The 14681-nt window shown below is 44.5% G+C and overlaps 1 protein-coding gene across 1 annotated transcript in view; it reads right to left on the bottom strand.

Moving 5' to 3' along the window:
• LOC126183592 (osmotic avoidance abnormal protein 3) overlaps positions 1-14681 on the bottom strand; it is a 381860-nt gene that overhangs the window by 234869 nt on the left and 132310 nt on the right. The window contains exons 3-4 of the mRNA XM_049925691.1: positions 6114-6269; positions 4911-5196 (exon numbers count right to left, since the gene is read on the bottom strand). Coding sequence (XP_049781648.1) covers positions 4911-5196; positions 6114-6269 — 442 coding nt within the window. The remainder of the gene's footprint in view (positions 1-4910; positions 5197-6113; positions 6270-14681) is intronic.

Below are 14681 nucleotides of genomic sequence, written 5' to 3' on the forward strand. Positions count from 1 at the left end.
CCAGGGAACTGGACCGCCCCTGCTAAGCCAGCGATCTGGAAACACCTGGTCTAAAACATCTCGCAGAGTCTGAGCTTAACAGATACATCTGTAAACGTTTTAGAAGAACACGCTGCACGGTCGCTCTAGGGATTTGTAGCTCCTGTGACTCCCTCTGAACAGACTTGTGCGGTGGACGTTGTAACGCCAACCGTATCCGTTCTGTGCCGGCTTCACTTGTTCCAAGTCGTCCAGTATGAAACTTCACATCAAGGCTTCCTGTACCACCGGCATATCTACGTCCGCGATGGTGGTTACTTCCTGTACATGTTTGGAAGTTCCTCTGAACCTGCGTGTCCAATTTGGTCTGAAAAAGCCATACTACACACTGAGCCTATTCTTGAACCGTTGTCATTATGCTTTAGTCACAACAACCGGGACCGCAAACAAACAAAGCTTTGTGACTTTCTCACATAAGCCAAACATGGTGTGAATATCCTAAATAGTTTGGGTGCTATAACGCATTGAAGTTGTAGCGTACATTTTGAGGCACTCTTTGTTTGTGACGTACGGTATTAATATGAGCTTCTTTAAGTGTCCGCGTGGGTAAATTTTTTGCCCCAAAATTCCAGGTTTATAAATTGAAATGAATGGTACATTCAAATCGGTTAAGGGTCATCAGGTCGGAAAGCTAAATAAGCGGATCTGGCAGATTATCGGTTAGAGTGTGTAGACAGAGACAAAAGGCGCAGTTCCGAGGTAGGTCGTAAAGTTTTCTGGAATGGCGACAGATACGGCCGATCATCGGCACGCTGTAACAAATTCCATGGAGCGCACCAGGGTGACGCTGAACTGTTCGGTAAACAGACAATGCTAATCGTTTGTTAACACCTGCTGCAAGCACTGGCGCAATATCCGCATACGTAACGCCAAACATAAGTCTCAGGTTAGCTGAAAATCCGTCGATACTCAAACCTCAACCTTGACACGCAATTATAATTGTTTCCGTATTGAAACCCCCTCAGCAACGAAAATCAATGAATAGACGTCCTTGCTTGTTTCAGTCGATAGACGCCCACAAAGGTGGCACCGACATCTAAAATAGCTTAACTATTGTCCTGTGATTTGCTGACTACCTCAAAGCACCGGAATATTGATTCTCCGGCATTCATTAGCAGTGTGACATTGCAGTACACGGATGTCACTAATAAAGGAACTTATGCTGTTAGTCTCCGCGCGGAGTTGCCACGCGGTCTGTTGCGCCTTGCCAAGGTTCGCGCCCCCCCCCCCTCCCCCCGTCGGAGGTTCGAGTCCTCCCTCGGGCATGGGTGGTGTCCTTAGCGTAAGTTAGTTTAAGTTAGATGAAGTAGTGTGTAAGCCTAGGGACGATGACCACAGCAGTTTGGTCCCATAGGAACTTACCACAAATTTCCAAAAATTTATTCAGCTAGTCCATTCCACTTGCGATTCACGACGTCGCAAATATTATTTTCCTCAGATCACACAAAACATTGTTGTATTTTTTTATTATAGTCAACGGTGCATATAATATCTTTTTAAAAATTCTGCATGACTGTGAACCCCGACCAAGTGAATTTAATCAGTGTCGTATTTGCGGCTTCCTTGGATACTGAATTACGCGTAGCGATCGCAAGAAGATCGCATACATATTCGTATACCTAGTGTATCTGTAACATATGTTCTGTCTGTATGCTGTGTAGGGTTTTCTGTTGTTAGGAATAAGTACGGAACAACAGAAAGATAGAGTGTGAAATCTGCTGTAAAAATTCAGCCTATTCCCTGAAGATAAGGTATGGCCATCCAGCTTTAAGTTTTCTGTGATTTCCCTAGAACGATTAAGGGGAATACCACTATGGCTCCTCTGAAAAGGACACGGCTGATTTCCTTCCTCGTCCTTGTCCAGTCCGAACTTGTGTCGGCCTCTCATTACCCCCACATCAACGGAACGATAAACCCTTATCTCTCTTCCTTCCTTTCTCCCACTGATTGAAGGCATGTCACAATTTTGACTGTGACCCCTCCGTCGGATAGTAACGTTAAGTTCTGCTGCCTCCTTGGTGCTATCCAACGGAATAGGCAACATTTCGGCATCAGGTTTCATCCTCTCGCCCCGTGTCATCACTAACAGTACAAACAAGACTCTACATGCCAAAAGCAAACATCATAGGCACATTAAAGACTCAATACTCACGCTTAGCAAACGAAAGGGGAACAATGTGAGCAAATAAAGAATGGCATTCCGATTTTAGTGCCTCTACCGTTAGCGTATATTTCAGCCCCTAATATCATACCAAAGTTACTAATTCATTTAAGAGAGAGAGAGAGAGAGAATGAGAAAATATGTTACCCTGGGAAATTAGCAACATGCCACCTCCCCACTCTTCATGTTACTGTTCTCTAGGCGCTCACTCCGGAACCGCGGGACTGCTACGGTCGCAGGTTCGAATCCTGCCTCGGGCATGGATGTGTGTGATGTCCTTAGGTTAGTTAGGTTTAATTAGTTCTAAGTTCTAGGCGACTGATGACCTAAGAAGTTAAGTCGCATAGTGCTCAGAGCCATTTGAACCATTTGTTACTGTTCAGCAATGGGGACGGGAACGTAAGGTAATTTGGGGATCAAGTTCACATCGACAATGAGATCATTAGAAACGGAGTAAATGATTGGACGAAAAAGGATGGGGCAGGAAAGCGGCAGCAAAATTTTCAAGGGAACCATCCCGGAATTCGTCTTAGTATGATACCGTGCTGAAAAGTAATGCTTCTGAATTTTTTAATGTGAAAAATCTTGAGGCTTTTTAAATAAAACAAACATTGTTAACATTCTGCATGTTTGTCCTGCGACATCTGCAACAGTCCGACGACTTGGGTTCGCTGTCACCGATCATCCCACATACAGTTTCGACTTGGCTCCATCCGGTCTTCATCTGTTGCCAAAACTTAAAGAACACTTTCGAGGGCTTCACTTTGATAGAGATGAAGAGGTGCAAGCAGAGACGAACTTGTGTTTCCGTCGACAAAGTCAAACACTCTACAGTGACAGTATCAACAAACTGTTTTCTCGTTGGGAGAAATGTTTTCGTCGCCAGACTGACTGTGTTGAGAAATAAATATGTAGAGATGGAGAATAAAGATGTAGAATGTGAATAAATTTTGTTTTATTTAAAAGAATATTTACTTCAAAATTCGGAGGCATTACTTTTCAGCACGCCCTCGTATATTTTGAGACAGTGTAAATATTGGTGGATGGAGCTACCGTTAAAGAGGATTCTTATGTGTGTTGCACATTTAGGAAAACAAAAATTAAATCTCAGAACTGGACATATGTTAGCCCTCATGGATGTTCATTCTATGGCGTCCTATGGATCACTTTAGTAGGATTTAGAACTCGGAGCATTTAGCTATATAGGAAACAATTGTTGCAGGAACTGTGATCCAAGCTCGATATCTTGACTTCTCACACAATTTTCTGAGACCAGAAGTGAGTTGACTTGAAAATGGTTGTTACCATACCTACACCTCTCGTTTTTTATATCTATTCAACTACGAGACTGAATGCCGCCTAGTGAAGTTGCAGTCACGGGAAGCGGAAAGGAACATATATAAGAAACTTCCTGGCAGGTTAAAACTGTGTGTCGGACTGAAACTTGAACTCAGGACTTTTACTTTTCGCCGTCAAGTGCTCTACTGACTGAGAAACCCGATCACGACTCACGACTACTCCCCATATCTTTGCTTCCTCCAGTACTTCGTCCCCTACCTTCCAAACTTCATAGAAGCTCTCCTGCGAAACCTGCAAGACTAGCACTCCTGGAAGAAAAGATATAGTTGAGACATGGATTAGTTACAGGTGGAGGATGTTTCCAAAATGAAATTTTCACTCGACAGCGGAGTGTGAGCTGATACTAAACTTCCTGGCAGATTAAAACTGTGTGCCGGACCGAGACATTCAACAGTTCTGGCATTCGTCTGAAATGATTAAGAGAACCAAAGAATAATCGAAAACGTAATGGCTGGAAGGAGATTTGATTGCATTTCTACGTGAATATGAGTTCGCTTTCTTAACCGCTGTTCTTTCTTCGTATTTAGAACTTAGTTTCACGTTTCTGCAAGGACTTGGATTCCGCGGTTGTTCAGTGTTGTGACAAAGCTGTTCATTGACGTGGTATGAACATCTTTAACGTTGCTGGTAGGAGTGTATTGAATTGCGTGAGTGTTAGTTCTTATGTACCGGGTGATCAAAAAGTCAGTATAAATTTGAAAACTTAATAAACCACGGAATAACGTAGATAGAGAGGTAAAAATTGACACACATGCTTGGAATGACATGGGGTTTTATTAGAACAAAAAGAAAGTATTGCTAGACGCGTGAAAGATCTTTGGTGATGATCGTGTGCTCAGCCGCCACTTTCGTCATGCTCAGACCTCAGTCCGTGCGATTATTGGCTTTGGGGTTACCTGAAGTCGCAACTGTGTAGTGATCGACTGACATCTCTAGGGATGCTGAACGACAACATCCGACGCCAATGCCTCACCATAACTCCGGACATGCTTTACAGTGCTGTTCACAACATTATTCCTCGACTACAGCTATTGTTGAGGAATGATGGTGGACATATTGAGCATTTCCTGTAAAGAACATCATCTTTGCTTTGTCTTACTTTGTTATGCTAATTATTGCTATTCTGATCAGATGAAGCGCCATCTGTCGGACATTTTTTGAACGTTTGTATTTTTTTGGTTCTAATAAAACCCCATGTCATTCCAAGCGTGTGTGTCAATTTGTACCTTTCTATCTACATTATTCAGTGATTTATTGAGTTTTCAAATTTATACTGACTTTTTGATCACCCGGTATCTATAGCTGACTGTTTTACTTGGTGAACAGTGATTCTGCCACATTAAGAACTTACCTTGGACGTAAAGACCTTTATCTGAGTGCTCTTTTAATTCGAGTTTCCGTTTTACTTCGTTTCCCAACAGGTCTCTTATCTCTTCATTATAAATTTCCAAAAATGACGCCAGTACAAGATATTTGGTTCCTTCAGATACAGATATAGCTTCAAACAGATGCTCAAACGATTTTGGAATTATCCCACGTTGCGACGGTGGTTCGCAGATACCTTGCATTGTAAAACTTTTTCCACATCCAGTCTGACCGTAAGCAAATATTGTGCTGTTATAGCCTTCCAGCACACCCTGCGTGAATCAGAACAGTGAATGTTAGTTCTGGCGGGGGGTTTTCATATCACATTATTTGTAAATTAATTACTAATTATCATTTTGAATAAACATGTACCTTCTTATTAAGAGAGAAAAACGAAGACTAAATGGTGATCACATTGATTTAGAATATTTTAGGCATTAGCAATGACAGATAAGGTTTAATCGTTACTGTTTCATCATCAACAAAAGTAAATGGTTCAATTTTTACTTACACGTTTTTTGTTAATTACTTGTTACTAGTTAATGTAGACTTACGCTATTAACTACAATTATTTAACTATAATCGACGGATTAAAGACAGCATATTGATATAAAAGTTACTTGTCATCAACAGCTAGTTCATAGCAATTATTACAATAGGTATTAGGTCTAAGGACAATGTCCACCGAAATTTTTCTATTTCTTCATGAAAGATCTAGCAATTAATCACAGTGCTGTAATGTTTGTGTGAAGAATAATATTTTTTGAATGTAAGTTTATTTCAGTTGTAAATTACTATTTGTAGACTCAAGTTTCAAAAAGATAGTGGTCGTGAATGACTATTCTGATCGAATAGAAATGAAGCATTTCGCAACTGTGATGGAAACAAAGGATCAGTTGTTTCATTAACAGTTGCTAATATTTCTGCCTTTATAAGGAAATCAAACAGGTATGACAGAAAAGTAAATATTATTTCCTTGTACATAAAAGACAAGAAGAAAATAACACAAAATGACTGGTTTTGAAAGAATGGAAAACCAGTATTAGAACACACCGAAATAAATAACATCATCATGTCTACCTATGTGTCTCAAGGAAACAAATGTCAGTTCTAAATCATAATTAAATAATATGTCGATAAAAATAATTAATACTAATAAACTTGAAGGTCTTGAGAAATAAAAACCTACCTCTACTAAAGGATAGACTGCTTCATTGTACAACTCTTCTGTTGTTGAATTAACGTCGTACACCCCATCGAAGGTAAATGTTTTTGGTGGAGCGAAGTTGTCGTCAGGGTGAATAAGTTTGCATTCGGCCTGAGAGTTGTTCATAGACACTACGTTCTGCAAATGAAAACAAAAATTGCTTAAATTCGAGACTTCGTAAGTATTAGTGGTACGCAACGAAGTCACGTCGGTATTGTGCGGCCAGTGCAGTAAGAGCATCGTGGAAACGAACTGAAACTGATAATCACTTAAAGTACACAGTTGCTTTTGCATGTTGCTTAAATGTTAAACGAGTAACATCCTCATGAAACCAAATTTGTTATGATACACTAGAATGACAGATTTGAGTGAGTGTCTATAAAATGCATCAATGACATTTCTTTCGTAACAGGAAGCAAAGAGCTTTCAAAACAATTCTAATAGGTATGAAACACATTCGTATATATACCTCACATTACAGGGAAATTATCACTCAAAAGGTCACTATTTTTCTATTTTATTTCTCTCATTCGTAACATCGATATGGAACTTTGTTATTTCCTATTTTATGCACACCACTTGTTTTTTAATCACAAGCTTTCAGTGATCCCACTGATGTTGTCACTTTCTTATATAGTTTTTTTTCCTTTAAGTTTGTTGTCTTGATTATAACGAATATTAAAGGCCTCTGAGACTATCCCCAGCCGGAGATCCGAATGGATCCATCGTAGATATTCATCTAGCAGACCTTACTTACCAGACAGTCTCTTCAGATAGTCCGTGCGTTTTCTATAATTATTAATGCAGCGATGACTCTTTTAGTTTTTAATGACATCGCACAGATGAATGCGGAACATTATTAGTGGAAGTGGAAGTATTATACAGTGAAATAAATTATGTTGGTAGCTTCTCCTTGCTTTACAAATCACAGAAAGCGAGCCAGATCGATGATTGTCATCTTCGCCTGTCTGTATTTGTTCTACAGCTGTACTGACTTTAACTTGATTAAGTACTAAAAGTCCTGTTACCTACTGTCAGGCTAGTTGCATAAAGTCCGACGTGGGTGTTTCATTTCCTCGATGCCATCCACATCTAAGAGGCACTGCCCTACGCGCCACCTGGACAGGCTACCGATGGAAGGAAATCTACCAAAACCCCAAAACCCCACACGGAAACAGTGTCTGTATTCCTACTGAACTGTGTTTGCAGGTATAAGGAGCCGGAAAGTAGCTACCACGTGCAAAACCCTCGCTTTTCTAACAGGGGAAGCATACAGCCGTCAGGCGAGCGACTTTTCCCATGTTAACGTAACAAATGTTGCTCTAGTAAGATACGCTTCTCAGGCGTTTTGGAGAAATCGAGCTTCAAAGTTTTACGAGAGCGGCCACCGGTCGCGCCGTTCAACAGAGCGACCGGCTAAGGCGTCACACTAGAAGTCTCGGCCTTTTTTTTTTGTAGTCTTCAACCGAACATTTGTATAGCTACAATGAGTCATGTTTCTCTGGAAATAAACAATAATAATAATGATAATCATTGTAGTACACTCGTGGCGAGATATGATAGGGAATCGTGATGAAATGAACATTCATTTGTCGATGAATTCATGCGGATATCGCAAATACAGTATATGTTGTTTTATCCATGTTGCATCTCGTGAACTCCGTGACCGTTAATGATTGGTGATGAAGAACGCACTTAGCCACAAATACTTGTAAAAAAGCTGAATTTCAGTGCTACAATCGATTGCATGCTATCATGTCCATCTTCAGATTGCAAATGTTTCCGATAGCATCAAGGCTTTCGTCAGCAGCATATCGTTCGGTCCTGCACAGCACAAGAATGTTTGAATATTTAGCGCCACTTAAAATATTGTTTCAATAGTAAAAACACGCTAATGTGGCCTGTATTTGTTAGATGTAAGGTGAAACAGTCGTGCAGACTTGCATTTGTTCCCGTGGATGGCGCTTAGTCTTGCTATGGGTCCTAATCCTTTTCCAGGGGAATGTATTAGCAGTTGCAGTGTAAACAGCACACATATTTCAAATAACTTTCTCGAACCCACAGACACATCATAATATTCTTCATGTCAGTTTGAGTTTCACTCACGTGCTTTACATCTGATGTTTTTGTTTACACTGCAAAGAGCAAAAAAAATGGTTCAAATGGCTCTGAGAACTATGGGACTTAACATCTGTGGTCATCAGTCCCCTAGAACTTAGAACTACTTAAACCTAACTAACCTAAGGACATCACACACATCCATGCCCGACGCAGGATTCGAACCTGCGACCGTAGCAGTCGCGCGGTTCCGGACTGCGCGCCTAGAACCGCTTTTTTTTTTTTTATGTTATTTTATTTTTATACAAATGGATGAAAGGAAGGCCGTTCCTCCACGGCTACATAAACAGAATAATAGGAAGTCGTCCCGTTACGACAAAGGATGCTCCATACTATAGCCCGCTGCGAATTTTTCGATGACTGTCTTCTCGTTGCTGTGTTGTTTCCGTTGTTTGTTCAAATCTCATAAAAAAGGAATTGGGAAGAGGTGCTATGGTTATCTTCTCATGTCATCGATAATCCAGCTGCGAGGCGGATTATGGAATGCGCTCCAAAGAAAATTAGAAAAATATTGCCTATATTTAGGGTTCCTGACGATCGCACAATGCCGTTCGTTGAGGTAATACCAAAAATCGCGTACTGTCTTTTCGCCATTACCGAAGAGGTAGTGAACAGCGTGGCCGCTGATCCACGTCACAGAGTTCGTTTTTGCTCTTGGGAAATAAATCTCATCGGGGAAAAGAAGTGATCGGGTAGTTATCCTGTCGGGAGTCGTGCGTGTGAGAAAAGCCAATATCTGACGCACCAAATACCAAACGTCCTTTGCCGACCCGCATTCGAAACGATGTTCATCCGTGTCAATCACTTGGCATGTGGCAGACAAGGGTGAATCAGCTAGGTGGATGTGATGTAGGCGGGACTGGCACAACTGTTTCCCATTAACAGTTACATACCATGCAGATTGCACGTTAGTATCAAGGGTGGTGGCTTTCACTGCCTGCCACACAGCGCGCCACTTTGTAGCAGGGTGTTTGCTTTCAATCACATTCGGCGTCATGTTCATTTGCATGGCAGCATATATCGCCCTCGTCATCATCAAGCGTGTGGGTAGTAGTGCGGTGCGGATGTAGCTTAATTCAAGGAAGAACTGGCTAATGTAGAAGAAAGGTGCTGGGATGTCCGATATCATCACAGGGGGTGCGAGTGAGATTGGTCGTAAGGCCTCCAATAAAAGACTTGTGAGGCACGTCGGACTTCGTCGCCACAGTTGCAGGTGACAGCTGACGAACAGGGCCTTCGCTCTGTTCTGAACATGACAAAGGCCTAAACCCCCTCTGCTCCTCGGGAGGGTTAGGGACTCGTAACGAATCTTAAATAACATGCCCGTATTAACAAAGAATCCCAATACCGCCAACATGCGGTGAGCCAGGGTAGGTGGTATGGGCAGTATCTGTGCAAAATGGGGGATACGTGACGCCAAATAGACGTTAGCATATCGTGTCCGTTGCAGGAGGTCTAGATGTCGCAGACGGTGGTCACTTATTCCTGCTCTCATCTGATTCAATAAACGCCTGTAGTTAATGGCTGTTGAACGCTTCATATCAGATGCGAAATCGATGCCAAGACAGCGGATTGTGTCACTGATTCTTAGCGGTGCGACACTCTCGTCGGGTAGGCCTCTGCCTATAGACAGGGCGTGTGATTTGTGGAGATTGAGATGGCTCCCCGATGCCGCGCCGTAGGTCGCCACCCACGCCAGTGCTGCACGAACTTCGTCATTATTGCGAAGAAGGAGTACCAGATCATCCGCATAGGCAGTGCAGCAAAAAGTGTGTCCACCAAGGGATATTCCAGTCAGGCGTTGTCGGAGGCCGCAGAGGAGTGGTTCCAAGACGAGGGCGTACAATATCGCCGAAAGAGGGCAGCCTTGTCGCACCGATCGCTGGATCTGTACCGGCGGCGTAAGACGGCCATTATATAACACCTTGGACGTCGCGCCGCGTAGGAGACGCATCAGTACATTAACTATGACGTCCGGATATCCCATGTGTCGCAGTACCTCCATCAAAAATGTGTGGTCGACTCTGTCAAAGGCCTGGCTAAAGTCAAGTGAGGCCAAAACTCCTGGCAGTTGGCGAGCTTTGGCTAGCGCGATCATATCTCTATATCGGCACAATGCAGTGCGAATATTATGGTCACCACCTAACGATGCCTGGTCCTGCGACACAACACATCGTACAGATCGCTTTAGGCGTGCCGCCAGAAGCCGGGTGAAAATCTTCAAGTCACTGTTGAGTAAGGTCAAGGGCCGATAGTCACTGATCCTGGATCCGCCTCGTGGTTTGTGTATAGGCACAATCAGTCCTTCGAGGAAGGCCCCAGGTATCTGCGTCGTGGGAGACATAAGATCGCGGCAAATATCAGTCCATGCTGGTGCCAGCAATTGTTGATACGTCCGGTAAAATTCCAGAGGAAGGCCATCAGGTCCCGGGGACTTATGAGCAGCCCCAGCCTGTATTGCTTCAATGATTTCCTCTTCCGTTACATCTGCTGTCAAATCCGCCGCCGCTGTCGGAGAGATCGAGCCATAAGTGAGTTGAGAGACTTCGGCGATCACCTCTGGGGGATGTCGACGTTCCGAGTATAGCCTAGTGTAGTGAGCATGAAGGGCGTTTCCTATGTCGCGCTGGGTATCAAGGCGTCGTCCGTCTTCCGTCGTGATAGCTTGGATCAGTGTCCTGCGTCGGCGTCGTCGTTCTGCAATGACGTGGTACATAGACGGTTCCTCCTGGGCCACTCTGTCTTGAGTGCGCGCTCTGACGATCGCACCCTCAAGGTGGCAACGTGTTAATCTGATGATCTGTGCCTTGGCACGGTTCACCGCCACCTGCCGTGCAGATGAGTACGGCAGTGTTGTACATTCTCTTAAGATGCTGTAGTAAAAGTCCATGGTATGTCTCTTCCATGCTGCAACATCTCGGCCGTAGCCTATCAAGGTCTTCCGGAGGGCTGGTTTGGCGCAGAGTAACCACCACGACAGTGTAGACCGGTAGGTACCACGCCGGCGGCTACATGAGTCCCACGTGTTCTCTATAAGGCGGCGGCATTCCTGAGAAGCGAGGTGGGCGACGTTCAACTTCCAAAGACCACGGCTGTGCCATACCTTCTGGCGGCCGAGGGTAATAGCGCAGATGTAGGCCTCGTGGTCAGAAAAAGCTGTGGGCCAAACTTCGGCAGCTCTTGTCCCCACAGCTATGGAGCGCGAGATGTATATCCGGTCGATGCGGCTGGAGGAATGGCTGGTGTAGTGAGTAAATCCGGGCCGATCGCCACAAACATGTTCCCACGAGTCCACCAATTGAAGATTATTTATAATTGTCGTAAGTTCTGCGCAGGGAGAATGGTGTGGTAACTGATCCTTAGGTGCTTGGCTACAGTTAAAGTCCCCTCCCATTATCAAGGCGTCCTGATGGCCCATAAAGAGGGGCGTGATTGTATGAGCGAAAAAGGTGGATCGTTCGCGACGCCGACCAGATCCTGACGGTGCATAGATGTTAATAAGTTTGACTCCTTGGATAGTAAGAGCCATGCCTCTGGCGTCAGGGAGATACTCGACGTCTTCTGCGGATATACCTTCGCGGAGGAGGATCGCCACACCACTGCCATTGGCAGACGCATGTGAGACCCAAGTCGTGTAGCCATAGGGTCCCTTGAAGTCTGTGACATACACCTCTTGAAGGAGCGCAATGTCGATGTCTGCTGCGTTGAGCAGGTCCTGTAGCATCTTTAGTTTATGTCGGGCACGTATGTTGTTGATGTTAATCGTCGCTAGACGGTACGTTTGGTCAGCCAGGTTGGCAACTGGGTTGTGTAGGAGGCCAGGTGTGGGCGGCAGGGGCGGCCCCACAGAGGCTGACGATACAGCCGTAGTCACTGTTGTTGGTCGGTGCTGGGTACAGCCGCGGGAGCATCTCTGCCTTCGGCATCCTCCTGTTGCTGTGGCTCATCCTCGACATCATCCGCCCAAGAATCAGATGCAGCAATTGGTAACTGTTGATGAGTGCTGTCAGTAGAGCGCTCGCGCGCATGTTCAGTAACAGAAGTGATGTTGTCAGACTGAGACTCAGAAATTGTATCCGCCGTAGCATCGTGACGGGAAGGGTGAGTTGTGGTGGTAGAGTCCTGATTGTCGTCCGAGGCCGATTGTTCGTCCGGGTCACACATCCGAAGCAGGCAATCATCGGATGGCGTATGGCGCCGTTTCTTGCGTTTTCGAGGGGACCGTTGTTTCCGGACATGTTGTTCTGTGTCAGAGTGCGGGCGACAATCATCTGATGCGGTCTCCATTGGTAGGAAGGCAGAGGTCGGGACAATTTCAGTTTCTACTTCCATCTTCTCTTTAGGCTCGTCTTGGTGGCACAATTGATCACCGTCTTGAGGCAAGGCTGCCGATGACGTCGTAGAGGGGGATATGCTGTCCGCCACACTGTCATCGACCACCGACTGCAATAAGGGGGTACGATCCTGGGCAGGAACAGCTGTTGCGGTTGCAGCCGATGCATACGTGATGGGAAGTGAAGTAGGCGGCGCCGGGGATGGAACTTCACCAACCGGTGTCTGAGTCAGTCGGCGTTGAATGCAGGCCGATCGGACATGTCCTTCCTGGCCACAGCCGGCGCAAGTACGCGGTTGTCCGTCGTACATAACAATGGCTCTGCAGCCGCCAATTACTAAATAGGATGGCACATGCTTCGTCAATTCAATCTTAATTTGTCGCACTCCATTTAAGACGGGATACGTTTCAAACGTTTGCCATTTTTCAGCCAAGTGGCTTAGCACGTGGCCGTATGGTTTGAAAGCTGTCATCACAACATCTGGCGGGACTTCGAATGGCAGCTCGAAGACCCTCAGAGTGCGAAGACCTAATCCAGCGTGGTCGATCGTGACAGTTCCTATGTGACCATCAGAATGCTTAAATTTAAGTCCATGAGCGTGTCGGCATACAACATCAGTGCACGCCTTGTCATTGATCATTTTTATGTAGACGACACTTTGTGTTATAGAAAAGTGGATCCCAATGATGTCTTGAGGTGCAATATGAAGTTCTTCCCGGATGAAACGTTCAATGTCAAGTGCTCGAGGTCTTGCATAGTCCGCTTGAAATGTGATCTTAATGGTGGACTTGCGATACGAGTGCGCCATGGCACTACCGAGACACGGACGCGTGTCACTCGCCGCAGCGGAAGGTAAACTGTAAACACTCGCGCGCGCGGTACGCTAACAGGGGGACACAGGCACGACGACCTTGCCCCACCGCTGCTAACAGCGGACTTCCACCGCGGCCGGCTGCAAAGAGCATCCAGTAAGCAAATATATCATTCATTTCCTATCAAGCAAAGATCTAAACTAGGCAAAGAAAATGTGTAGGAGGTTCAGCACGATAATAACAGAAACAGACCTTTACTCTAAGAGTAAACTTACTATTTAGGGACTATAGGACATGTTGTTTTAAGGAGGATTTTGTAATATTTTAAAGTAACCATTTTTTTTTTCAAAATGTCTGAAGATCGTCAGCAGCTCGGGGTCGTGCGGTAGCGTTCTCGCTTCCCACGCCCAGGTTTCCGGGTTCGATTCCCGGCGGGGTCAGGGATTTTCTCTGACTCGTGATGAATGGGTGTTGTGTGCTGTCCTTAGGTTAGTTAGGTTTAAGTAGTTCTAAGTTCTAGGGGACTGATGACCATAGATGTTAAGTCCCATAGTGCTCAGAGCCATTTGAACCATTTTTGTCTGAAGATCTGTTTATTATTCGAGCATTAAACTCGCATACAGGCTGCCATTATGTGTCTAACCGTTCCACACTGTAATTCGACATCGACTGCAGAGGTTTCCACACTTCTGATATAGAAATTAAGGCGGACATTTCAGCCTCTTCGGCAATTTTTTGAAGCAATATTTCGTTATCGCCGCAAGTAATCTTCCTTGAAGTCTCTATTTTTTTTTAAGGTTTCTCTACCTATGGGTTGATGAAAAGATGTATAAAATCTAAAAACTGAAACTCTTTTAAGTTTTGGATGTGGGAACTGCAAACAGTTTTCTCTCTCTCTCTCTGCCTGCCTGTCTGTCTGTCTGTCTGTCTCTCTCTCTCTCTCTCTCTCTCTCTCTCTCTCTCTATCTCTCTCTCTACCACTTTTGATACACCCAGCTCTCAGAAAATTACTGCCGGCATTGATAACCATCAGCTGACAAATTCTTTTACGTCGCTCCGTCCATCAAGGAATGATTTGAGATGCAGAGGGAAATGGATAGCCCTAGCACACAAATAATGCAATGTAACCAAAGTTTGTGGTGGCTATGTTGCAATTCGGTTTATCGTAGATCTGGACACCCTTCATAAGTATGCCAAAATGTTTATTTTTACTTGTTCTATTTATCCCGGAAATTTCACAGTCCATGTACACTACCGTAAAACTTCGTACGTTAACATTAAAAAAG

Source organism: Schistocerca cancellata, chromosome 4 (genome assembly GCF_023864275.1).
Source record: "Schistocerca cancellata isolate TAMUIC-IGC-003103 chromosome 4, iqSchCanc2.1, whole genome shotgun sequence".
Classification (NCBI taxonomy): domain Eukaryota; kingdom Metazoa; phylum Arthropoda; class Insecta; order Orthoptera; family Acrididae; genus Schistocerca; species Schistocerca cancellata.